Source organism: Anomaloglossus baeobatrachus, chromosome 5 (assembly GCF_048569485.1).
Source record: "Anomaloglossus baeobatrachus isolate aAnoBae1 chromosome 5, aAnoBae1.hap1, whole genome shotgun sequence".
Lineage (NCBI taxonomy): Eukaryota > Metazoa > Chordata > Amphibia > Anura > Aromobatidae > Anomaloglossus > Anomaloglossus baeobatrachus.
Window position 1 is genome coordinate 247,712,477 of NC_134357.1, and position 25,621 is coordinate 247,738,097.

Genomic DNA, 25,621 nt, shown 5'->3' on the forward strand with positions numbered 1-25,621 from the left:
CGCGCAGTTTTACCTGCGTCCTCTTCAATGGGACATCCTACGCAAGTGGGACAGGAGGCCGACGTCCCTAGACAGGAACGTCTCCCTCTCTCAAGCAACCAAAGCTTCCCTTCGGTGGTGGCTTCTTCCCACCTCATTATCGAAAGGAAAATCCTTCCTACTCCCATCCTGGGCGGTGGTCACGACGGACGCGAGCCTGTCAGGGTGGGGAGCAGTTTTTCTCCACCACAGGGCTCAGGGTACGTGGACTCAGCAAGAGTCCTCACTTCAGATCAATGTTCTGGAGATCAGGGCAGTGTATCTTGCCCTAAAAGCGTTCCAGCAGTGGCTGGAAGGCAAGCAGATCCGAATTCAGTCGGACAACTCCACAGCGGTGGCTTACATCAACCACCAAGGTGGGACACGCAGTCGGCAAGCCTTCCAGGAAGTCCGGAGGATTCTGCTGTGGGTGGAAGCCACAGCATCCACCATATCCGCAGTTCACATCCCGGGCGTAGAAAACTGGGAAGCAGACTTTCTCAGTCGCCAGGGCATGGACGCAGGGGAATGGTCCCTTCACCCGGACGTGTTTCAGGAGATCTGTTGCCGCTGGGGGATGCCGGACGTCGACCTAATGGCGTCACGGCACAACAACAAGGTCCCAACATTCATGGCTCGATCTCAAGATCACAGAGCTCTGGCGGCAGACGCCTTAGTTCAGGATTGGTCGCAGTTTCAGCTTCCTTATGTGTTTCCTCCTCTGGCTCTGTTGCCCAGAGTGTTACGCAAGATAAGGGCCGACTGCCGCCGCGCCATCCTCGTCGCTCCAGACTGGCCGAGGAGGTCGTGGTACCCGGATCTGTGGCATCTCACGGTCGGCCAACCGTGGGCACTGCCAGACCGACCAGATTTGCTATCTCAAGGGCCGTTTTTCCATCTGAATTCTGCGGCCCTCAACCCGACTGTGTGGCCATTGAGTCCTGGATCCTAGCGTCTTCAGGATTATCTCAAGAGGTCATTGCCACTATGAGACAGGCTAGGAAACCAACGTCCGCCAAGATTTCCTCCCTAAGGTGGTATCCCCTTTTCATCTCAATCAGGACATCTCCTTACCCTCGTTTTGTCCTCATCCAGTTCACCAATGTGAAAAGGATTTGCACTTGTTAGATCTGGTGAGAGCACTCAGACTCTACATTTCTCGTACGGCGCCCCTGCGCCGCTCCGATGCACTCTTTGTCCTTGTCGCTGGCCAGCGTAAAGGGACACAAGCTTCCAAATCAACCCTGGCTCGGTGGATCAAGGAACCAATTCTCGAAGCTTGCCGTTCCTCGGGGCTTCCGGTTCCCTCAGGACTGAAGGCCCATTCTACCAGGGCCGTGGGAGCGTCCTGGGCCTTGCGACACCAGGCTACGGCTCAGCAGGTGTGTCAGGCAGCTACCTGGTCGAGCCTGCACACTTTCACGAAACACTATCAGGTGCATACCTATGCTTCGGCAGATGCCAGCCTAGGTAGGCGAGTCCTTCAGGCGGCAGTTGCCCACCTGTAGGACGGAGCCGTTACGGCTCTATTATGAGGTATTATTTACCCACCCAGGGACTGCTTTTGGACGTCCCAATTGTCTGGGTCTCCCAATTAGGAGCGACAAAGAAGAAGGGAATTTTGTTTACTTACCGTAAATTCCTTTTCTTCTAGCTCCAATTGGGAGACCCAGCACCCGCCCCTGTTTTTGTATACACATGTTGTTCATGTTAAATGGTTTCAGTTCTCCGATATTCCTTCGGATTGAATTTACTTTAAACCAGTTTATAATTTTTTCCTCCTTCTGGCTTTTGCACCAAAACTGATGAGCCCGTAGCAGTACGGGGGGTGTATAGGCTGAAGGGGAGGGGCTTTACACTTTTAGTGTAATACTTTGTGTGGCCTCCGGAGGCATAGCTATACACCCAATTGTCTGGGTCTCCCAATTGGAGCTAGAAGAAAAGGAATTTACGGTAAGTAAACAAAATTCCCTTCTTTCCTCTGACTCCATTGAAGTCAATTGATGAAAAAAGCAGCAAAAAAACGCAGAAACTATTGACACGTTGCTTGCTTTTTTCAGCAACAAAAATTGCAAGGAAAAAATAGGCAACATGGTGTGCTGGAATGCTTTTTCATTGCTTTTATTGATTAAAAGAAGCAAGGATAAAAGCATGAAAAAAGACTTAGGCTATGTGCCCACGCTGCGGATTTTGCGCGGATTTTGCCGCGGATTTGCCACGGATTTACCGCGGATTTTCCGAAAATCTGCAGCAGCGGCACTTCCAAGCCATTTCAATGGTATTTTGGAAATGCTGTGTCCATGCTGCGAATTTTTCCGCGGCGGATTTGCCGCGGATTTTGATCCGGAAAAATCTGCAGCATGTCAATTATTGTTGTGGATTTTGGCTATAGAATTGGGAAAAAAAAAAAATCCGCGGTAAATCCGCGGCAAAAATAAGGTGCGGATTTGCCGCGAAAGTCGCGGATTTTCATGCAGAAAAATCCACAGGTACATTCTACCGTGGGCACATAGCCTTATAGTAGTTTAGTATGTAGTGGTTAAATTTAAAAGTAACCTTCTATAACCTAGAATATTGACGTGTGTTGTTTACTAAAATCAGCAATGTATATTTTCATAACATGTCTGGTTATATTCATATTACTTTTCTTTTAAATGTTTTTATTAATTTAACACAAAGCATGAAAAAAGCATCGTGGGAACAAGGCCTCAGGGACAGCCAAACATTAAGTAGGGATATGCTCACATGCCCACTGGGCTTCTTTAGCCGCTCCGTATACTGACCTGTGGCATGGCTTTCCCAGCCGCAGCATGTCAAGTGATGCTTATAGAGACGCGAGTGTTCTCAGCGGGAGAACTCATCGAAAATACACTGTGTCCGTAATCCTGATCGTGGTCACGGACAGGGCATTCTCCTTCACAGGACACAAGCGTCTCCAGAAGGCTGGCACTCCTGATTGTGTGCACATACTCTTAATGCAGCGTTACACGCTATGATTTATCTGACGATATGTCGGCGGCGTCACAGTTACCTTGACGCACATCCGGCATCGTTAGCGACGTCGTTGCGTGTGACACCTAGGGGCGACTCCAAATGATTGCAAATAGGTTGACAATCGTTGATCGTTGACACGTCGTTCACTTTTCAAATACAGTGGAACCTTGGTTAACGAGAACAATCTGTTCTGGGAGTGCGCTTGTTACCAAGTTACTCGTTCAGCAAAGCAAGATTTCCCATAGGAAATAATGGAAGCTCAGACAATTCCTTCCACAACGTGTTTAAATGTCCCATCCCGGTCCCCTATTCTGCCATTCCACACACGCACAAACATGCGCGCGCACACACAGACAGACAGACACACACACACACACATATTATGCTCACCTTATCTTCCGTTCCCTCGCCGGCCTGCTGGGACTTGCTGTTCTCTAGCACGGGCTGTGTATCGGGTAACCATGACGACGAGAGAGGAACTTCCGCACCCAGAGCCCTGACATCAAAGGCAGGAGCTTCTGATTGGTCAGTGCGTTGCCTTTGAGTAGCGTCTGACAGCAGAAGATATGTTCAAGCTGTTTGTTTATAAAAAAAAGACATTGTGTGAACATACCCTAAGGCTATGTGCCCACGCTGCGGATTTTGCCGCGGATTTACCGCGGATTTACCGAAAATCTGCAGCAGAGGCACTTCCAAGCCATTTCAATGGCATTTTGGAAATGCTGTGTCCATGCTGCGGATTTTTCCGCGGCAGATTTGCCGCGGATTTTGATCCGGAAAAATCTGCAGCATGTCAATTATTGTTGCGGATTTTGGGTATAGAATGGGGAAAAAAAAAAAATCCGCATCAAAATTCGCGGTAAATCCACGGCAAAAAAAGGTGCGGATTTGCCGCGAAGGTCGCGGATTTTCATGCAGAAAAATCCGCAGCAACATTCTACCGTGGACACATAGCCTAACAGCGCTTCCTTCTCCTGTCCTAGTAATCATATGATCGATGTGTGCCAGGAGGGAGCAGTAGACCCCAATCAGCTCTGTAGTTAAAGGCTGAATTTGTCTGGAAACTGGAGCTAACATGCCATTTTTTGGTAACTTCCCCTGTAACTAGTAACAGTCCACAAAAAAAAAATGATATAAAATAATGAAAGTGCAAGAAAAATTGAATTAAATTAAAAATCCTCTGCCAATCTGATCTGCTGTATTTAGCTCTAGCCCTGACAAGAAAAACAAAACAAAAATGGCTCAATTAATTCCAGAAAAATACTTGTCACACTTGAAGGTTTTCATTACGTACATTTTTGTCCTATTGTGTGTAGTGTTAATTTATCATGTCTATAAAATCTGAAGGCGATCCATTTTCTTGCATTCTCAGCACCAGCGTTTGCCACATGCCTCCACTGTACTGAACAGCAATGGACAATAAGAAATGTGAGAAGGAGAATTCGAATCTTACCTTTCCGAAAACACAGGTAAAATACACAGTTTGGTATAGTTGTTATTTTGCATATATATCTTGATATAAGGTTCTTATACTTTCCAACATTGTTGCATTAAATATATAGGGGGAATTTCTTAGGCTTGTGAAGATCAAGGAGGAAGAAGAACCGACAGATATTAGCGCGGGTGAGTATCTACAGAAGACATCCATATAATCTCCAGATGCTGGGCATCATTGTAAGGGCTCATTCAGATGTGTAATATCCAAAGATGGAACTCATACCCATTATAGAGTATAAGGGCTGGCTTCACAGACAGAGATGTCAAAATTTGGGTTGAGTCACGGATCAAACTTGCCAATGCAATTCATCAATGGGTCAGTAAAAAATCAGACAGCACTCTGATACCATTTGTGTGCCATCCGTGTGCTGTCCAAGTCTCATGTTTGATAGTAAAAGATTGAGAAAACTTCCTTTATGCAAAAACAAATAAAATACAGGTGAAGAACCAATCCAATTGTTCTTTTCCATATGAGAAAAATCATTGACATCTGAATGAGCCTGTTGGATCATGACCAGTGATGAGCGAGTACCGTAATATTCGTAATCGCTATATTTGTAATGCATTCTTTTGTAATATTCACGTATTCGCTCCGAATAGCCATCAAGACAATGGGAAATGCGAGTAATATCTGGTTTACCCAATCTCCCTCCCCTCTCTCCCGCCCTCTCCTCTCCCGCCCTCCCCCTCTCTCCTCTCCCGCCCTCTCCCTCTCTCCCTCTCCCGCCCTCCCCTCTCTCCTCTCCCGCCCTCCCCTCTCTCCTCTCCCGCCCTCCCCTCTCTCCTCTCCCGCCCTCCCCTCTCTCCTCTCCCGCCCTCCCCTCCCCTGTCCCGCCCTCCCCTCCCCTCTCTCTCCCGCCCTCCCCTCCCCTCTCTCCTCTCCCGCCCTCCCCTCCCCTCTCTCCTCTCCCGCCCTCCCCTCTCTCCTCTCCCGCCCTCCCCTCTCTCCTCTCCCCGCCCTCCCCTCTCTCCTCTCCCGCCCTCCCCTCTCTCCTCTCCCGCCCTCCCCTCTCTCCTCTCCCGCCCTCCCCCTCCTCTCCCGCCCTCCCCTCTCTCCTCTCCCGCCCTCCCCTCCCCTCTCTCCTCTCCCGCCCTCCCCTCCCCTCTCTCCTCTCCCGCCCTCCCCTCCCCTCTCTCCTCTCCCGCCCTCCCCTCTCTCCTCTCCCGCCCTCCCCTCCCCTCTCTCCTCTCCCTCCCCTCCCCTCTCTCCTCTCCCTCCCCCTCCCCTCTCCCTCCCCTCCCCTCTCTCCTCTCCCGCCCTCCCCTCCCCTCTCTCCTCTCCCGCCCTCCCCTCCCCTCTCTCCTCTCCCGCCCTCCCCTCTCGCCCTCTCTCCTCTCCCGCCCTCCCCTCTCTCCTCTCCCGCCCTCCCCTCTCTCCTCTCCCGCCCTCCCCTCTCTCCTCTCCCGCCCTCCCCTCTCTCCTCTCCCGCCCTCCCCTCTCTCCTCTCCCGCCCTCCCCTCTCTCCTCTCCCGCCCTCCCCTCTCTCCTCTCCCGCCCTCCCCTCTCTCCTCTCCCGCCCTCCCCTCTCTCCTCTCCCGCCCTCCCCTCTCTCCTCTCCCGCCCTCCCCTCTCTCCTCTCCCGCCCTCCCCCTCTCTCCTCTCCCGCCCTCCCCTCTCTCCAATCCCGCCCTCCCCTCTCTCCATCCCCGCCCTCCCCTCTCTCCTCTCCCGCCCTCCCCTCTCTCCTCTCCCGCCCTCCCCTCTCTCCTCTCCCGCCCTCCCCTCTCTCCTCTCCCGCCCTCCCCTCTCTCCTCTCCCGCCCTCCCCTCTCTCCTCTCCCGCCCTCCCCTCTCTCCTCTCCCGCCCTCCCCTCTCTCCTCTCCCGCCCTCCCCTCTCTCCTCTCCCGCCCTCCCCTCTCTCCTCTCCCGCCCTCCCCTCTCTCCTCTCCCGCCCTCCCCTCTCTCCTCTCCCGCCCTCCCCTCTCTCCTCTCCCGCCCTCCCCTCTCTCCTCTCCCGCCCTCCCTCTCTCCTCTCCCGCCCTCCCCTCTCTCCTCTCCCGCCCTCCCCTCTCTCCTCTCCCGCCCTCCCCTCTCTCCTCTCCCGCCCTCCCCTCTCTCCTCTCCCGCCCTCCCCTCTCTCCTCTCCCGCCCTCCCCTCTCTCCTCTCCCGCCCTCCCCTCTCTCCTCTCCCGCCCTCCCCTCTCTCCTCTCCCGCCCTCCCCTCTCTCCTCTCCCGCCCTCCCCTCTCTCCTCTCCCGCCCTCCCCTCTCTCCTCTCCCGCCCTCCCCTCTCTCCTCTCCCGCCCTCCCCTCTCTCCTCTCCCGCCCTCCCCTCTCTCCTCTCCCGCCCTCCCCTCTCTCCTCTCCCGCCCTCCCCTCTCTCCTCTCCCGCCCCTCCCTCTCTCCTCTCCCGCCCTCCCCTCTCTCCTCTCCCGCCCTCCCCTCTCTCCTCTCCCGCCCTCCCCTCTCTCCTCTCCCGCCCTCCCCTCTCTCCTCTCCCGCCCTCCCCCTCTCTCCTCTCCCGCCCTCCCCTCTCTCCTCTCCCGCCCTCCCCCTCTCTCCCGCCCTCCCCTCTCTCCCGCCCTCCCCTCTCTCCCGCCCTCCCCTCTCTCCCGCCCTCCCCTCTCTCCCGCCCTCCCCTCTCTCCCGCCCTCCCCTCTCTCCTCTCCCGCCCTCCCCTCTCTCCTCTCCCGCCCTCCCCTCTCTCCTCTCCCGCCCTCCCCTCTCTCCTCTCCCGCCCTCCCCTCTCTCCTCTCCCGCCCTCCCCTCTCTCCTCTCCCGCCCTCCCCTCTCTCCTCTCCCGCCCCTCCCCTCTCTCCTCTCCCGCCCTCCCCTCTCCCGCCCTCCCCTCTCTCCTCTCCCGCCCTCCCCTCTCTCCTCTCCCGCCCTCCCCTCTCTCCTCCCCACCCCTCCCCTCTCTCCTCCCCACCCCTCCCCTCGCCTCTCTCCCCTCCCCTCGCCTCTCTCCCCTCCCCTCGCCTCTCTCCCCTCCCCTCGCCTCTCTCCCCTCCCCTCGCCTCTCTCCCCTCCCCTCGCCTCTCTCCCCTCCCCTCGCCTCTCTCCCCTCCCCTCGCCTCTCTCCCCTCCCCTCGCCTCTCTCCCCTCCCCTCGCCTCTCTCCCCTCCCCTCGCCTCTCTCCCCTCCCCTCGCCTCTCTCCCCTCCCCTCGCCTCTCTCCCCTCCCCTCGCCTCTCTCCCCTCCCCTCGCCTCTCTCCCCTCCCCTCGCCTCTCTCCCCTCCCCTCGCCTCTCTCCCCTCCCCTCGCCTCTCTCCCCTCCCCTCGCCTCTCTCCCCTCCCCTCGCCTCTCTCCCCTCCCCTCGCCTCTCTCCCCTCCCCTCGCCTCTCTCCCCTCCCCTCGCCTCTCTCCCCTCCCCTCGCCTCTCTCCCCTCGCCTCGCCTCTCTCCCCTCGCCTCGCCTCTCTCCCCTCGCCTCGCCTCTCTCCCCTCGCCTCGCCTCTCTCCCCTCGCCTCGCCTCTCTCCCCTCGCCTCGCCTCTCTCCCCTCGCCTCTCTCCCCTCGCCTCTCTCCCCTCGCCTCTTCCCCTCGCCTCTCTCCCCTCGCCTCTCTCCCCTCGCCTCTCTCCCCTCGCCTCTCTCCCCTCGCCTCTCTCCCCTCGCCTCTCTCCCCTCGCCTCTCTCCCCTCGCCTCTCTCCCCTCGCCTCTCTCCCCTCGCCTCTCTCCCCTCGCCTCTCTCCCCTCGCCTCTCTCCCCTCGCCTCTCTCCCTCTCTCCCCTCGCCTCTCTCCCCTCGCCTCTCTCCCCTCGCCTCTCTCCCCTCGCCTCTCTCGCCTCGCTCCCCTCCCCTCGCCTCTCTCGCCTCGCTCCCCTCCCCTCGCCTCTCTCGCCTCGCTCCCCTCCCCTCGCCTCGCTCCCCTCCCCTCGCCTCGCTCCCCTCCCCTCGCCTCGCTCCCCTCCCCTCGCCTCGCTCCCCTCCCCTCGCCTCGCTCCCCTCCCCTCGCCTCGCTCCCCTCCCCTCGCCTCGCTCCCCTCCCCTCGCCTCGCTCCCCCCGCCCTCCTGTCTCTCCCTCCCCTCTGCTTAAACATCATGTTCAGTTTTTCTCTCTGTTTCCTACAGATTGCTTCAGTAACAAAAATTCATCGGAAAAATGTCCAACTCCTCGACTTCCACAGAACCGCCCAGATGAAGTTTTACCACCTGACAAGCCTATTAAGGTATCAATGGCAATAAGAGCAAAACTCCCAAAAATGAGACAAAGCATAAGTTGGTATATGTGCAATAGTAAGAATACCTTCACAGGGTGGCCATTTCACAGATAAAACCCAATAGATAAACACGAAATGCGCATATAAGATATAGAGAGTAAATAATTGTAGACCATGTAGATAATATAGGCTACTTTGGTTAATATTGTTTGATCAAGAAGCGTAAAAGCCATCCTACTGTGACAAGCTGTGCCCCATCGGGACGGTCCTACTGTAGTATGAAAACCTTACCTTGCATCAGTGACATCAATGTGAATACGGGCAGAGAATGATGGGACCCAACTGCAGCCACCTGTCCACGAGAAGCTATATAGATGAAGTGCCCAGCTCCAAAAGACCCACACATCTTTTTCAACTTAAAAAAAATAAATTGACAAATACCGTACATTGAATTTCTATCCTGAATAGATAATTTATGACCAATGAACAACGCACTACTGTCTTATGAGTCTCAGGCTAAATTCTTCAGGATCTGGGCCCCGTAAATAACTCAAGAACATCCCCATATACCAAACGCCAGTCTTTTTTATTTGCTAACCACTTACTAACCAATGGCGTACTATGTACTTCATGAATCCACTCCCTGCATTTGATGCGGCTCCCACGCCAAGCCCACATATTTCCCTGCACATGTCTTCTGATTTAGTCAGTGGACATGTGCCTTTAACAGCCGTGGTTGGAGCGTCGGTCCGCCCCTGCCTGTCAACCTGTTAAATGCCACTGTCAATCTCAGACAATGGCATTTAACATATGGTTGCAGGGGGGGGTGTGCTCTTCTAAACTTTTATTGACGCCCCCACTATGCGATTGCAGAATGACAACTGATGACCCCTGTGTCTGTCAACACGGTACTCATGTGAAAACCAGCCCATGGCTGCCAATCCAAAGAAGACTGTGATTTCTTCTACAGTTGAATCCAGAAGTTTACATACACTATCTAAAAAGGCACATCTGCATGTTTTTCTCACTATCTGATGTGAAATCATTAAAAAAATTCCTGTTTTAGGTCAATTAGGAACCAAAATTATTTACATTTGCCAAATGCCAGAATAATGAGCGAGAGAGAATTTAAGACGTTTTAATTACTTTCTGCAAAGTCAAAAGTTTACATACGCTAAGAGTACTATACCTTTTAACAATATAGGACAACCCATATGATGATATCATGTCTTTGGAAGCTTATGATAGGTTTATTGGCAACATCTGAGTTAGAGACACCCCTAAGGATGTATTTTAATGCACACGTGAAACACACTGCTTCTTTGTGTAGCATCCTGGTAAAGTCAAAAGAAATCAGACAAGATCTCAGGAATAGAATTGTGGACTTGCTCCAAGTCTGGTTCATCCTTGGGTGCAATTTTCAAATACGTGAAGGTGTCTCGTTCATCTGTACAAATTATACGGAAGGACAAACAAGATGGGAATGTCCAGTCATCATACTGCTCAGGAAGTAGACAGGTTCTGTGTACCAATTCTGAATGTGTTTTGGTCAGATGTGCATATCAACCCAAGAACAAAAGCAAATGAACTTGTGAAGATACTGGTGGAAGCTGGTAAGATTGTGTCATTATCTACAGTGAAACGAGTACTGTATCAACATGGGCTGAAAAGCTACTCTGCCAGGAAAAAGCCATTACTCCAAAAGAAACAGAAAAAAGCCAGATTAATGTTTGTAAATGTACACAGGAACAAAGACCTTAATTTGTGGAGACGTTCTGTGATCTGACAAAACTAAAATTGAACTCTTTGGCCATAATGACCATCGTTAAGTTTGGAGGAAAAAGGGAGAAGCTTTGATGCCTAAGAACAGCATCCCAACTGTGAAACATGGGGCTGGAAGCATCATGTTGCAGGAGGGACTGGTGCACTTCACAAAATAGATGGCATCATGAGGAAAGAAGATTGTGGCAATACTGAAGCAACCTCTGAAGACATCAGCTAGGAACTTAAAGCTTGGGCGGAAATGGGTCTTCCAAATAGACAATGACCCGAAGCATACTGCTAAACTGGTTATAAAGAAAGTGGCTTTAGGATAACAAAGTCAATGTTTTGGAGTGGCAATCACAAAACCCTGATCTCAATCCTATTGAGAATTTATGGGGACAGCTGAAAAGGCAGGTGCAAGCAAGGCGACCTACAAAGATGGCTCAGTTACACCAGTTCTGTCAGGAGGAATGAGCCCAAATTCCACCAACTATTGTGAGAAGCTTGTGGAAGGAGATCCAAAACGTTTCGCCCAAGTCATACAGTTTAAGGGCAAAGGTACCAAATGTGAAGACATGGACTGTCAGTGCCTAGCATGGGTTAAGTTTCTTAAAATCCAGCCAGACATGATGATATCTTGTTTATAAACGGGGGATAAGCCGCTCATTGTTTCTACAAGACTTAAGGCCCCTTTACACACTGACACTTTCTAGCAATCCCACCAGCGATTCTGACCTGGCCAGGATCGCTGAAAAGTCACTGGTGACCGTCAAACAGGTAGATCTTGCCAACGAAGCAGCAGCGATACGGACCTGCAGAACAACCTCGCTGGTCGTTGGGGACGTGTCGCACAGCAAAGGATGCTATAGCATGCTGGCTTCTAAGTCGCTAACGATGTCATTGTAACGGTATCAAACACACCGATGCATGCTGCGCAGCGGGAAACAAAGGACCAAAAAATGGTGCTGAAAGATTTGTAGCGATCAGCAACCTTACAGTGGGGGCCAGGTCGCTGATGCGTGTCACGCACTGCAATGTCGCTGCGGAGGTCGCTATTATGTCACAAAACCGGTGACGTTACAGCGATATTGCTAGCGATAGTGTGTAAAGGGGCCTTTACGAGTCTAGTGTTAAAGTTCTTGTTGACTCATGTAATTGCCTTGGCCAGTGAAGGCCAGACACCCAGACAACTCAATTATGCGAACCTCCCATTGTATTACAATGTGTTTTGCTAGATGCGATGTAAATCTGTCTCTCCCTCGTCTTTGCCAGAGACCATTATTATAGGGCTATTTTGTATACAGCTTGAAATCTAGCCAATAAGAGCCCAGTCTTATCCACCAATCGTGAAGACCCCAATGGTCTGAATGGAGAGCTCAGGGGTATAAGAAGGATGACTGTCCATTGCCAGTGTAGACTCTTGCTACATGTTGCCAATCTAGGACCTGCGGATCCGATTGGCAAGCCATAACCGAACCTGGATTATAAAACTAGATGGACTTCAGCATCGAATGCAAGGATTCGGCTGTGATATCAAGGACTACCTAAGGAAGGAATCCAGCTTGGGACAATCCAGTCACCTGACTACAGGCTTTGCGGTCCTCAGCCATCTTCCTAAATCCGGCGTTATTCCATACTTGGTGGGTGCCCGCTGAAAGCAGGGTGCTGCTGGATTGGAGTAAGTAGCCCTGGAAGCTCTGAGGCACAGACCTTCTAATCCCTGGTGAGACAGCGGAAGGGTGAGACTCTGTTGCCTGTCACATTCTGTGGTTTTGCTGGTTATGTGTTATGTGCCGTTAATATTTTGGGGATCCAATAAAGTCTTAGAATTGTGATTCCCTCACCCTGTGTTGTCTGAGGAGTGTTCTGCCCACGGTTAAGGAGGCCGGCGTTCAGTTGGGATGAGCCCTGAGCCACACTGTCTTTCTAAAGGCGTCCGGGCCAGCGGACGAGAGCACCCACTGACCCCTGTGTCTCCACACCAAATATTAATGAAATGTATGTAAACGTTTGACTTTGTAGAAAGCAATAAAAATACAAGAATATAATTACTATAATACTGCCTCCTATGTGGAAGAATATACCTACTATAATACTGCCTAATATGTTTAAGAATATATCTACTATAATACTGCCCCTATGTACGAGAATATAACTACTGCATCCTATGTACGAGAATATAACTACCGTACTATAATACTGCCCCCTATGTACAAGAGTATAACTACTATAATACTGCCCCTATATACAAGAATATATCTACTATAATACTGCCCCCTATGTACGAGAATATAACTACTATAATACTGCCCCTATATACAAGAATATATCTACTATAATACTGCCTCCTATGTACAAGAATATAACTACTATAATACTGCCCCTATGTGCGAGAATATAACTGCTATAATACTGCATCCTATGTACAAGAATATAACTACTATAATACTGCATCCTATGTACAAGAATATAACTGCTATAATACTGCATCCTATGTACGAGAATATAACTACTATAATACTGCTTCCTATGTACAAGAATATAACTACTATAATACTGCATCCTATGTACGAGAATATAATTACTATAATACTGCTCCTATGTACAAGAATATAACTACTATAATACTGCCCCTATGTACAAGAATATAACTACTATAATACTGCCCCTATGTACAAGAATATAACTACTATAATACTGCCCCTATATACAAGAATATATCTACTATAATACTGCCCCTATGTACAAGAATATAACTACTATAATACTCCCCCTATGTACGAGAATATAACTACTGTAATACTGCATGCTATGTATGAGAATATAACTACCATACTATAATACTGCCCCTATGTACAAGAGTATAACTACTATAATACTGCCCCTATATACAAGAATATATCTACAATAATACTGCCCCCTATGTACGAGAATTTAACTACTATAATACTGCATCCTATGTACGAGAATATAACTACCGTACTATAATACTGCCCCCATGTACAAGAGTAACTACTATAATACTGCCCCTATATACAAGAATATATCTCCTATAATACTGCCCCCTATGTACGAGAATATAACTACTATAATACTGCATCCTATGTACGAGAATATAACTACTATAATACTGCCCCCTATGTACAAGAGTATAACTACTATAATACTGCCCCTATGTACGAGAATATAACTACTATAATACTGCATCCTTTGTACGAGAATATAACTACTATAATACTGCCCCTATGTACAATAATATATCTACTATAATACTGCATCCTTTGTACAAGAATATAACTACTATAATACTGCTCCTATGTACGAGAATATAACTGCTATAATACTGCATCCTATGTAAAAGAATATAACAACTATTATACTGCTCCCTTGTACAAGAATATAACTACTATAATACTGCCCCCTATGTAGAAGAATAATTCTACTATAATACTGCCTCCTATGTGCAAGAATATAACAACTATAATACTGCTCCTATGTACAAGAATATAACTATAATACTGCTCCTATGTACAAGAATATAACTACTATAATACTGCTCCTATGTACAAGAATGAAACTGCTGTATTACTGCCTTCTGTAGCCAATAATGTAGCTATTACAGTATTTCTTCTATGTAAAAGAATGTAACTGCTATAATACTGCCTCCTATACATACCAGTAGAACTTGCTTTGTGCAATAATTTCCCGCTCACTATGTAAAAGAATATGCATGCTATACTATAGCTCCTATGTGCAAGAATGTAATTCTACTATACTGCCACCTATATATAACACTTTCATGGGTGTGCCTTGCTCTGGGACATCTCTCGTAGGTGTGGGACCAGAAGGTCCCAACGCCTTATTGTGTGCAGGTCTGCAGCCTATGTTTAAATGTATTTGCTTTATTTTGGTGCTATAGGGGTTAAGGACTCTTTCCTGTCTTGCCATCCTTTTAGAGGGTTAATCTCAGGTGGAGCTCTTTGTGGCTACTCCCTTCGCTATAAATAGTCAGGTGTCTTGACATCTAATGTCAGTTATAGATTCTCATATCTAAGCTGTACACTTTAGAAGGAGCCAGTCTCTAGAAGAAACTGTGGTGTTAGCTGGTTTGCAGTTGCTTGGAGTGTATTCCTATTTGTATCTATTTCCCCCTGTCTGTCTTCCTACCCTTGTGTTGAATTACTGCAATGGTGAGACTAGTGCTCTCACTGGCCTTCTAACTAGCCAGGGTGAGTTCAGGGCAAGCGAGGGACTCTGCACATGATCGGCGACTGGGTGAAAGAATCCGGAAAGGAATGTTGGGGAGTGCAGGGATCAGCATAAGGTGAGTGTTGGAGGTGACCTGCTCCCCTCTTTCTAGTGTCGGGGTCCACCAATGTATCGTGTTCCCGGTGTACCCTGTTTGTTGCGGCGCTCGCTCGGGGTTCCCTTATTCCTGGCAAATTCCTGTTAGTCACAGCATGACTTTATAACTACTATAATACTGCTTCATCTGTATAATAAAATTTGGCTATGTTTTGTCTTTTTAGGAAGAAAACCTGAATATTGTGGTAGTTGATATTGGTGCAGAGATTCAAAAAGGAAATGTGCGAAGTGTGAAGGTGAAGGAGGAAGAAATTCCTGCAGACGTCAGCCCAGGTGTGTAATAATATGAAGATCGACACCACTCCCATCTGATGAGTAAGGCTAGTTTCACACTTGCGTTCAGCGCATTCCGTCACTATGGAGAATAGCGCAGTCCGTTAACGGACTGCGCTATTCTCCATAGAGTTGTATGGACGACGCACTGTAACGCAAGTGTCTGCGTTGCATCCGCTGGACGACGCAGCGTCGTTATTTTGACGCTGCATCGGGCGGATGGAACGCTGCATGTAGCGTTTTTCTGCGCTTGGCGGAGTGTCAAAAGAAAACGCAAGGAATCCGTTAGGCGTCCGTTGTTTTTATAATGGACGCCTATGGTGGCGGATTCCGTTAGATTGCGTCATTTGACAGATTCTGTTAACGCAGCTGTCTTTACACAACTGCGCATGCTCAGATGTGTAAAGTCAAGGAAAAAAAACTACAACGGATTGCGTTATTTTGTACGATCTATATAACATAAAAATCCAGAAATTATAGGCAACAACTCGGAAATAATGCATTTAAACTCAGAGCACAAGAGTCTTTAAATTTACCAAAATATAGAGATACCCCAGAGACACCGTGATGCAAATGTATAGAACATTTTATTTTATAGCGCACAGGGTATTACAATACATACAAAATAACAATCAGAAAAAGCCGGAATGAGTAGGTGAAGGAAGAGGGGAGACCCCACGTGACCCAGGAAAATATGTGAAGAATTATATCGGACCTGCTAGACCAGATAAATATATGTCTTATTGTAGTAGCCTCATGTCCATACAAAAGGCCCCACGTAGGGGCCAAAATGCCATTGTGCCGCTAGTTAGTGGCCCCATAACCTAAACCTATGGCCTTATACCAGATCATGACTCCAAAGGCCCATATGTAAAGCTGGTACAATGGCCAAAATACCCTCTGAGGCGAAGCTATAACCTCAAATACAATTAGGAGGTGCCCAAGCAGTGTCACATTGGTCAGTCATTAATGAGGCATGTAGGCTTACCACAAACAAGTAAAGCGTCCGGGAATCCTGGAGAACACGTGGGGACCGACGTCCCAACACGTGTTTCGTCAAGTGCTTCGTCGGGGGACGATAGTTAAAAAGTGCCAAGAGTGGAGCTTAAAAAGGGGGCCCTGATTAATGACACACCTCCCTTTCCCCATGTGCACCGGAGTGAGTGGCCGCTGCAGACAGCGCCGTGGCTCAGTATCGGCGGCCGGAAGTCGACGGAGCGAGAACTTCCGGTGACGTCACCATACGATACTTCCGGTTCCCCGCCGCAACGAGCGTTGCCACGGACGCGAATCAACAAACGGAAACCACTGCAGTGCTGGGTAAGATGGACCTGCCCCTGATGGAAAACGCTAATCCAACCTCCATAATCCCATCAACAACAGTATAGTATATAATGTGCAAACATATGCTAGGCATTATTGTATATATAGAATGTCCCCTAATGACACCATCAGGGGAATACATGTTATAAAACACATACATATAATGCATTGTTTATATACAGACACCATGAATGGTGCATAAAAGAGAAGGAAGAGGAGGAGGATAGGTAGAATAAATAGGCAGACGTCTGCAAAGGAATAAGGGGTAAAGACATAGACATAGATATATAATCAGCAATTTCAGCATGAAAACAATTACAGATATTCCATGTCCATGTACATCGCAGTTCAATAGCCTCCCAATTTCTGGTTCTGTAAATGTATACGAGTCTCCATTTCTTCCAGACCGGAGTTGATAACAGAACCCGAATGAGGGGGGCACTGAGACGGGAGGGAAGGGAGAGGGGAGGGGGGGGGGGGGGAGGGGGTTTTTTGAGGGGGGGGGGGGCCAAGAAGGAAGGTTCATGACAAAACCAGGTCCCTTAAAATTGAACAAAAGAAAAGACACACTGTTAAAAGAGTCATAAGACCACCGATAAATACAGCATGAAAAGATAAAATACGAAATCCTAAAAACACACACAGGGGGCTACGCAGCTGTTCTCACCTCTGTTGCATGGCCAGGGTGGACTCAACCACCCTGAAAGCAAACTTTCGAGTTTAATTGAATCCGACTGGGAGGAGCTCAACCTCCCTCTTTCTTCTCCTCAGTCGGACTCACTCAAGATACCATTATTATGGGGATAAAGGCGATGGTCACAGAAAAGGGGCAAAGGAAAGCCGTTCATTCAGCCCATCTGGTGCCTGAGTACCCAGAACAAAAATCCAACGGCACTCCATCTGTGCCAGCCGTTTTTTGAGGTCCCCGCCCCGAATTCCCAGATGTACCCTGTCGATACCGCGGACCTGGAGGGATGTAGGGTCACAATTGTGAACTTCCCTAAAATGTCTGGGTATCGTTTTTAGGGATTCGGGGTTGGTGGCCTCTTTGGCCGCCAGAACATCACGCACATGCTCCCTCGTGCGAATTCGGAGCTCACGTGAGGTCAGACCGACTGGGGTATCTCTATATTTTGGTAAATTTAAAGACTCTTGTGCTCTGAGTTTAAATGCATTTTGTACGATCTGTAGCATGCGTTGTGCCACTATATGCAACGCATCCGTTGCATGCGTCACACAACGCAATGCTACAGATCCCGTCCAACGCAGGTGTGAAACTAGCCTAAGCTGTACCTGTGCAGACTGCTGTGGGGATAGGACAGTGCATTGTACAGTGGTAATCCGGGTAATGAATGTGTGTGGCTCACCAGCAGGGAGGCAATCCACACAACTACTTGTTGTATGGGAAACTTATGTGCCAGGTCACCATGACATATTAACAGATCAGTACATTGTGCCAAGATGTACCAGGGTATACATATACCACTCATTCACCAGGAACTGATCAGTGCATGGGAAGAAACAGCGTAAAGGCCACTGAGTGGCGGTCATAGTACTGGGGCACAAGTATTACCAATGCTTATACGCCACAATGTATATAATCGGCATTCACCAGTTTGAAGCACATGTAGCATTGGATCAACAGGAGCTAAACGCTACAAAAATGTATAACACATATTATCCCTTGGCCACTGGAGCGATCTCTAACCAAAGGTGAGAACGGTGTATAGACCATGGATTCACAAAAGACTGGCAATTTTATTTACCCTGCTTGGTGACAAAATATTAAACACTTCATGTATGACATTGTGTGTATTACATCTGTTTCAGTACATCTGAACACAAGGCGAAGTTCCCTTCGAAATTCTTACAAGAAATGGTGGTCTCCCGCTAAAAGCAGTCGTGCAAGTGCTCATAAGGTATATTATTGCAAATGCTGTCTCCAGCCAAGAGCAGAAGTAGAATGATCCTTAAAGAAGGTGTCCACTACTGGATAACCCCTATTGAATGCCCCCTGTGTAGTTAAAGGAATGAGAAAAACGCACACTAACCTCCCAGGGGCAAAGCCCTTCCCCTTCAAGTATTATTCCCCCCACCCCCTGGTGATTTTGTGTCCTTGTTTGCCATATGTGCTCTTAAGTCCACCAGCGGCCACTGATGAGCTGCCAACTTCACATTTCCATCAGATGGTGTGGGAGGTAAATATTTGGTGGTGTTTTACATTTTGCTAGGCACATTAGAGGTTGTCCAATAGTGGAGAACCCCTTTACTGCTGTTAGTTTCTTGTCAAAGTGTCTTCGATATAGACGGTCACTGGATGGAGGTATCCTTACTTTAAGGGTACGCTCACACGAGCGTATAACTCGCATGAGTATCGGACCGCATCACTCGGTGCGGCCGCACACTCTCCGGACAGGAGCATGTCAGCCGCATAGAAATACATGCAGCTGAGACGCTCCTGTCAGCAGAGAAGCTAGGCGCGCCGGGTGATGCGGTCCGATACTCATGCGAGTTATACGCTCGTGTGAGCGTACCCTAAGGGTCATGGCCTTAGACATGGCAATCGCTAGTAGAAGAGTTGAGGCTGTGATAACCTCACTTTTTTCCATGACCCAAAAGCATTTTAGATGTAGATGCCGCTCTGCAATAAAGTGGATATTGGCTGCAAGGCAAAGCCTTTTGGTGGAGGTGGAACTTTTAATTGTGGAATGTGATGTCAGAAGTGATAAATGTTTTTTTAATAGATGGATCTCTCAAAAAAGAAAATTTATTCCGAATATCTCATGAATCCACAGTTCCTGAAAGAATTCATAGACATGTATCGGTCCTTTCCATGCCTGTGGAATGTGAAGATCTCCGACTATTCCAATAAACAAAAAAGACTGAAAGCCTATGAGAGCATGGTCAGCCTCTGCCGGTCTGTGTGCCCAAGCGCCAACATCCAGTTTGTTAAACATAAAATTGCCAATTTGAGAACAGTCTTCAAGAAAGAATTCAACAAAGTTCAGGTGTCCAGAAAGACGGCTACCTCTGCTGATGACGTGTATGTGCCCCGGCTGTGGTATTTTGACCTGCTTAAGTTCACGATTGGTCAGGATTCACCAATGGAGGGATCGTCAAATTCAGGAGAGTCCCAGGAATGCCGCCAGGAAGAAGAGCCAGTTGAGGAGACCATGGAGATTCTGGAGGACTCAACTAACGTGTCTCAGGTATTTCATGTTAGGCTTTAAATCTACTTCACTTCCAGCTTTAGAAGCTCATCACCAGTGTATTGTTCTTTGCTATTAGAGATTATTTGCTGGAGGAAAGAATACAGCACTGTTCACTTACCCCGTTTTAGCCTAGACCGTATGTAGTGAATGCACCAATCACTGCATTGGAATCATTTAAAGGGAACCAACCGCTAGGATTTTGTTATATGAAGTAAAGGCAGTACCATACTTGCTCTAGGATGCTGTATACAGGCATACCCTTTGATAAAAGATTGCATGCTTAGTTGCTGAAATATCTGTAATCAAAGTTAGGCTAGTTTTACACTTGCGTTCAGCGGAGTCCGTCACTATGGAGAATAGCGCAGTCCGTTAACGCACTGCGCTATTCTCCATAGACTTGTATGGACAACGCACTGTAACGCAAGTGTCTGCGTTGCATCCGCTGGACAACGCAGCGTAGTTATTTTGACGCTGCGTCGGGCGGAAGGAACGCAGCATGTAACGTTTTTTTGAGCAGCGGAATCCTCTGGATTCCACTGCGCATGCTCTCTCTGGCTCCCTCCACCCGTAACCAGGGTACACATCGGGTAACCAAGGAACCCTGGTTACGTGTGCCGGGAGCCCGACGCTTCGCCACTCGGCTCCGCCCCCTCCCGCACTCCGTATGTATACACACACACACACACACACACACTCACCTATCCCCCAGCGATGCAGTCCCCGCGGCACTGACGTCCTCACCATGGCCCCGCTCGGCTCCACCTACTTCGCACACCGCCCCCGGCCCCCGCACACGTTGTCGGCAATCACCCGGCGGCCGGCTACGGGGAGTGATTAGCTGATCACCCGGCGGCCGGCTACGGGGAGTGATCAGCTGATCACCCGGCGGCCGGCTACGGGGAGTGATCAGCTGATCACCCGGCGGCCGGCTACGGGGAGTGATCAGCTGATCACCCGGCGGCCGGCTACGGGGAGTGATCAGCTGATCACCCGGCGGCCGGCTACGGGGAGTGATCAGCTGATCACCCGGCGGCCGGCTACGGGGAGTGATCAGCTGATCACCCGGCGGCCGGCTACGGGGAGTGATCAGCTGATCACCAGGCGGATTGCAATATTTTGTACGATCCGTAGCATTGCGTTGTGCCACTATATGCAACGCATCCGTTGCATGCGTCACACAACGCAATGCTACGGATCCCGTCCAACGCAGGTGTGAAACTAGCCTTACAGAAATGCAGTGCACCTTTGTTTGATGTGTGCATCTGTGCAGGCCTTTGTGGGCCGGATCATAGATGTAAAGTCTCCCTCCCACATCCTCAACACCAGCAATGGCAGTGTCATGCAATATTTAAAAAAGAAAAGGGGGCAAGCCAGAGAGGATGCTGGAGGAGGCCTTTACAGCGAGGACGCGACCCACAGAACCACAACGATGCAAATGTCAATCAAAGATGCAGTGCATTTCTGTAGCTTTCATTACAGATATACAGGGCCTTATATTATTTTTTGCTTTGAAAAAATGGGACTTATTTTCAGGGTAGGTATTATTTTTGGGGAAACACTCTGCTGTTCCCTATGTTCTGATAAGTTCCCCCCCCCCCCCCTCCAAAAAAAAGGCAGACATTACCCTGGAGAATTGCCAGACATGTAGAGTTGGCATGTGTATAGACTCCTCTCACACATAGGTCTGTGTCGCTCTCCGGTTTCCCTGCATGCCACAGCGCTCGCTCCCCCTGCTGGATGGAAGCAGTATCACTTGCATAGAGTTAGTGAGAACTGAGTGATAGTGCGACCCGATGTGTGTGTGTATGAGCAGAACAGCGAGAGACCTGACAGCGACACTGGTCTCTGTGGGAGAGCCCATGCAACGTCTGCACTTGCCAGCTGTAGTTGTTCGGCGTCTGGTGAGTGTGAGTGCAACCAGGGATTATGTTTGCAGTGGGGCTTATATTTTAAGCATACCCCTGCTAGGCATTTCAGGAGCAACACTGAATATGCTGCCATCTACCAGGATTATGAAGATGAAACAAAGATGGAAACTTTCAAGATGCTGATTAGAAAGCTTGATTATTGCACAGGTGTGCCTTAAGATGGCCACAATAAAAAGCCACTTGAAAATATGAGTTTTACAGTATTGGGGGTGTCCAAGGGGGATAGAAAAGCTGCTGGATGTTGTCACGAACTTGAACACTGTCGTATACGCTGATCCAGAGCATCCCAAACTTGCTGAATGGGGGACATGTGCGGTGAGTATGCTGGCCATACAAGACCTGGGATGTTTTCTGCTTCCAGGACTTGTGTACAGATTATTGCAACATGGAGCTGTGCATTATCATCATGCTGCAACATGAGGTGATGGTCATGTATAAGTGGCACAATCCTCATGGTATCTCTGTGCATTCAAAATGACATCAATAAATTTTACCTGTGGTCATTGTCCATAACATACTCCTGCCAATATCATACCCCACCGCCACCATGGGTCATTCAATTCACAAAGTTGACATCAGCAAACCGCTCCCCCACGTCCGTGAACAGAACACCTCTCCAACATGCCAGACGCCATTGAATGTGAGCACTTGTCCTCTTAAGTTGGTTGCAATGATGATCTGCACTCAGGCAGAGACCCTGATGGGGACAGTGAGCAGCAGATGAGCTTCCCTGAGACGGTTTCTGATAGTTTGGGCAGAAATTCTTTGGTTATGCACAGATTGTTCCAGCACCTGTCCGGGTGGCCGGTCTTAGACGATCTTGGAGGTGGAGATGCTGGATGTGATGGTCCTGGGCTGGTGTAATCACACGTGGTCTGCGGTTGTGAGGCTGATGGGTTGTAATACCAAATTCTCTGGAACACCTTTGGAGACTGTTTATGGTAGAGAAATGAACAATCAAATCACGGGGAACAGTTCTGGTGGACATTCCTGCAGTCAGGATGTCAACTGCACGCTCCCTCAAAACTTGCAACATCTGTGGCATTCTGCTGTGTGATAAAACTTCACTTTTTAGAGTGATCTTTATTGTGGCCAGCCAAAGGCACACCTGTGCAATAATTATGCTGTCTAATCAGCATTGTGATATGTCACACCTGTGAGGTGGATGGATTCTCTCCACAAAGAAGTGATCACTAAGGGTACGCTCACACGAGCGTATAACTCGCATGAGTATCGGACCGCATCACCCGGCGCGCCTAGCTTCTCTGCTGACAGGAGCGGCTCAGCTGCATGTATTTCTATGCGGCTGACATGCTCCTGTCCGGAGAGTGTGCGGCCGCACCGAGTGATGCGGTCCGATACTCATGCGAGTTATACGCTCGTGTGAGCGTACCCTAACACAGATTTACACAAACTTGTGAACAATCTTTTAGATAAAAAGGCATTCTGTGTACATAAAAAAACTCTTCGATCTTAAGGGGGCTTTACACGCTACGATATTGCTAATGCGATCTCGTTGTGGTCACGGAATTGGTGACACACATCCGGCCGCATTAGCGATGCCGTTGCGTGTGACACCGATGAGCGATTTTGCATCGTTGCAAAAACGTGCAAAATCGCTCATCGGTGACATGAGGGTCCATTCTCAAAAATCGTTACTGAAGCAGTAACGAGGTTGTTCCTCGTTCCTGCGGCAGCACACATCGCTCCGTGTGACACCGCAGGAACGAGGAAGCTCTCCTTACCTGCCTCCCGGCCGCTATACGGAAGGAAGGAGGTGGGCGGGATGTTGCGTCCTGCTCAGCTCCGCGCCTCCGCTGCTATTGGGCGGCCGCTCAGTGACGTCGCTGTGACGCCGCACGGACCGCCCCCTTAGAAAGGAGGCGGTTCGCCGGTCACAGCGACGTTGCTGGGCAGGTAAGTATGTGTGATGGGTCTGGGCGATGTTGTGCGGCACGGGCAGCGATTTGCCCGTGTCGCGCAACAGATGGGGGCGGGTACGCACACTAGCGATATCGGGACCGATATCGCAGTGTGTAAAGCCCGCTTTAGAGTTCAGCTCATGAAAATGGGAACAAAAACAAGTGTTGTGCTTATATTTTTGTTCAGCGTATTAAACAAATTTCAGTAATAGTATTCAATACTTTTTTTCCTTTTTCATTTCACATTACTTCACATAATTTATGGACATCTATGGTTTGATTTATTTTCTTGAGTGGATTGGATCAGTTGTTACTGATTTCTGGTGGGAAAGTCATGTCAATAGAACCTTTAGAAAGATATTTACTTAGAAAATTAGAGACCCGTTCAATACTTATTTCACTCTCTGCTTCAAAATTCTTGTGTGGGAAGGCTCTACTTAACCTTGGTTGGGTAAGTGGTATGGCAATGCAATGATCTGTCCACATGTTGGTACTAGGCTGTGAGGACAGTAGGGCCAATTCCGAGGCTGCAGAGTACAGTGCCCGGCACAGGGTCCCCAGCAGTGCTGTACTCTGAAAGTAGTGAGCCAATCTTGTCCTTTAGCCATTACGATCACTTTGTTGGAGGGACTCCCATGATACCTGGATAGAGATTTCTTTATCAAACTGAGGGATGGTTTTGACGCTCCAACATATGACTTTCAGGTCACCAGTAACAGCCAATCGGAAGACGTGGACTACGACCCGCAGGAGGATATGCCATTTATAAGGAAGAGAAAGAAAGCGAAACTGTACAATGATGATGACCTGAGCAATGAGCTGCTTTCTCAAGCTGCAGCCATTCTCTCTAAAAACAATGACGAGTATGACGCCTTTGGTGTAACAGTCGCTTCAAAATTACGGAGGATGGAGGAAAAACAAAGACTTGTGGCCGAGGTCCTCATCATGGATGTTTTATACAAGGGCATGCTGAACCAATTAAGTGAAGAATCATACATTGCCGATTACCCTATTCACTACTACTCATCCAACGCAATGAGCTGACCTCCTTCCTCCAGGTTCTCTAAAACCTATCCTCACCAAATGGCCAGGAAAAGCTGTGACTGCACCCATCTCAAATATTTGGGGCTCCTCATCCTGTTTAAAGGGTAACTCCACTCGCAAGTTCAATATTTGTTTTCTATATGCCTTATGTACATATTATGTGAAGGCGGTATACACAATATACTGCTGATATTGTTTGTTTGAAATGTTACTCCGTAGTGAAAACTTCCATTGCCCCCCCATCCCGTATCCCTCCGCCTGCAGTCTCCAGTATAAAAATTGTCCAATGGCTAAATACATATATCTATTATTATAATTTGACATTTGGAGCGGATTTGAGTTGAGTGAGTACCTATTTGTGCTCACTATACTCCTAACGAGTGCTGTCTAATACTCGCGTATTCACTCCGAATAGCGTGTGCAATGCAAGTCAATGGGGAAAACTCGCAAAGTAACGAGTAACCCGAAGTCTGCACTATTTGCTACTCGCACGAATAATACAGCATTCGGGTTACTCGTCACATTGCGAGTATTCCCCAATGACTTGCATTGCACACGCTATTCGGAGTGAATACGCGAGTATTAGACAGCACTCGTTAGGAGAATAGCGAGTATGAATAGTTAGGTGCTCGCTCAACTCTAGAGCTGATAGAATTTGCATTTAGTTATTTTTTAGATCCACTTTTCTTGAGATGCTTCTGGGCTCCTCTGTTTCCATAACTTCCATTGCTTTTTGGGGCGTTGCAGTAACACACAGCTCATCTGCTTTAGGCTATTTCTAATGTTGCATCTTCAATCGCCTGAGCCTCCATGGAGTTTTTCCAGTCATGAAGGGCTGAGATGGGAGTAAATCTTTATGGTGCAACCATCGTTTTATCTCATTAAGGCTGACAACCATTACTTTCCTAGGAGAATGTTCTCCACACCCTTTGTTGATTCAGTAATATGATGTTACCTATATGTAGTAATGTCAAAAAATGTAAACCTAAAAATATCTGATGTAAAGATGAAGTAATGGAACAAAAAGACACTATATTGACCTATGCATCAAACATAAAATCCATAGCTACTTCCTCACATTACTAACTCCACGCCAGCTCGCTGCGCACAGGCTAGCCGTTCACTCAGCAAGTTAGTGGTGCTCAGTAACAAGATGCCACAGTCACCTGTGAAGTCAC

At 48.8% G+C, this 25,621-nt stretch overlaps 1 protein-coding gene across 2 annotated transcripts in view; it reads left to right on the top strand.

Moving 5' to 3' along the window:
- LOC142311154 (uncharacterized) overlaps positions 1 to 24,786 on the top strand; it is a 31,151-nt gene extending 6,365 nt beyond the window's left edge. Inside the window, exons 2-8 of one of the 2 annotated variants that reach the window (XM_075349327.1) lie at positions 4,385 to 4,481; positions 4,575 to 4,635; positions 8,524 to 8,621; positions 14,906 to 15,014; positions 18,168 to 18,256; positions 19,082 to 19,546; positions 24,105 to 24,786. In XM_075349327.1, the coding sequence (XP_075205442.1) occupies positions 4,425 to 4,481; positions 4,575 to 4,635; positions 8,524 to 8,621; positions 14,906 to 15,014; positions 18,168 to 18,256; positions 19,082 to 19,546; positions 24,105 to 24,443 (1,218 nt within the window). In that variant the 5' untranslated portion in view covers positions 4,385 to 4,424 and the 3' untranslated portion in view covers positions 24,444 to 24,786. The remainder of the gene's footprint in view (positions 1 to 4,384; positions 4,482 to 4,574; positions 4,636 to 8,523; positions 8,622 to 14,905; positions 15,015 to 18,167; positions 18,257 to 19,081; positions 19,547 to 24,104) is intronic. The other variant, XM_075349328.1, reaches the window with a different exon arrangement.
- The last annotated feature ends 835 nt before the right edge of the window (positions 24,787 to 25,621 follow it).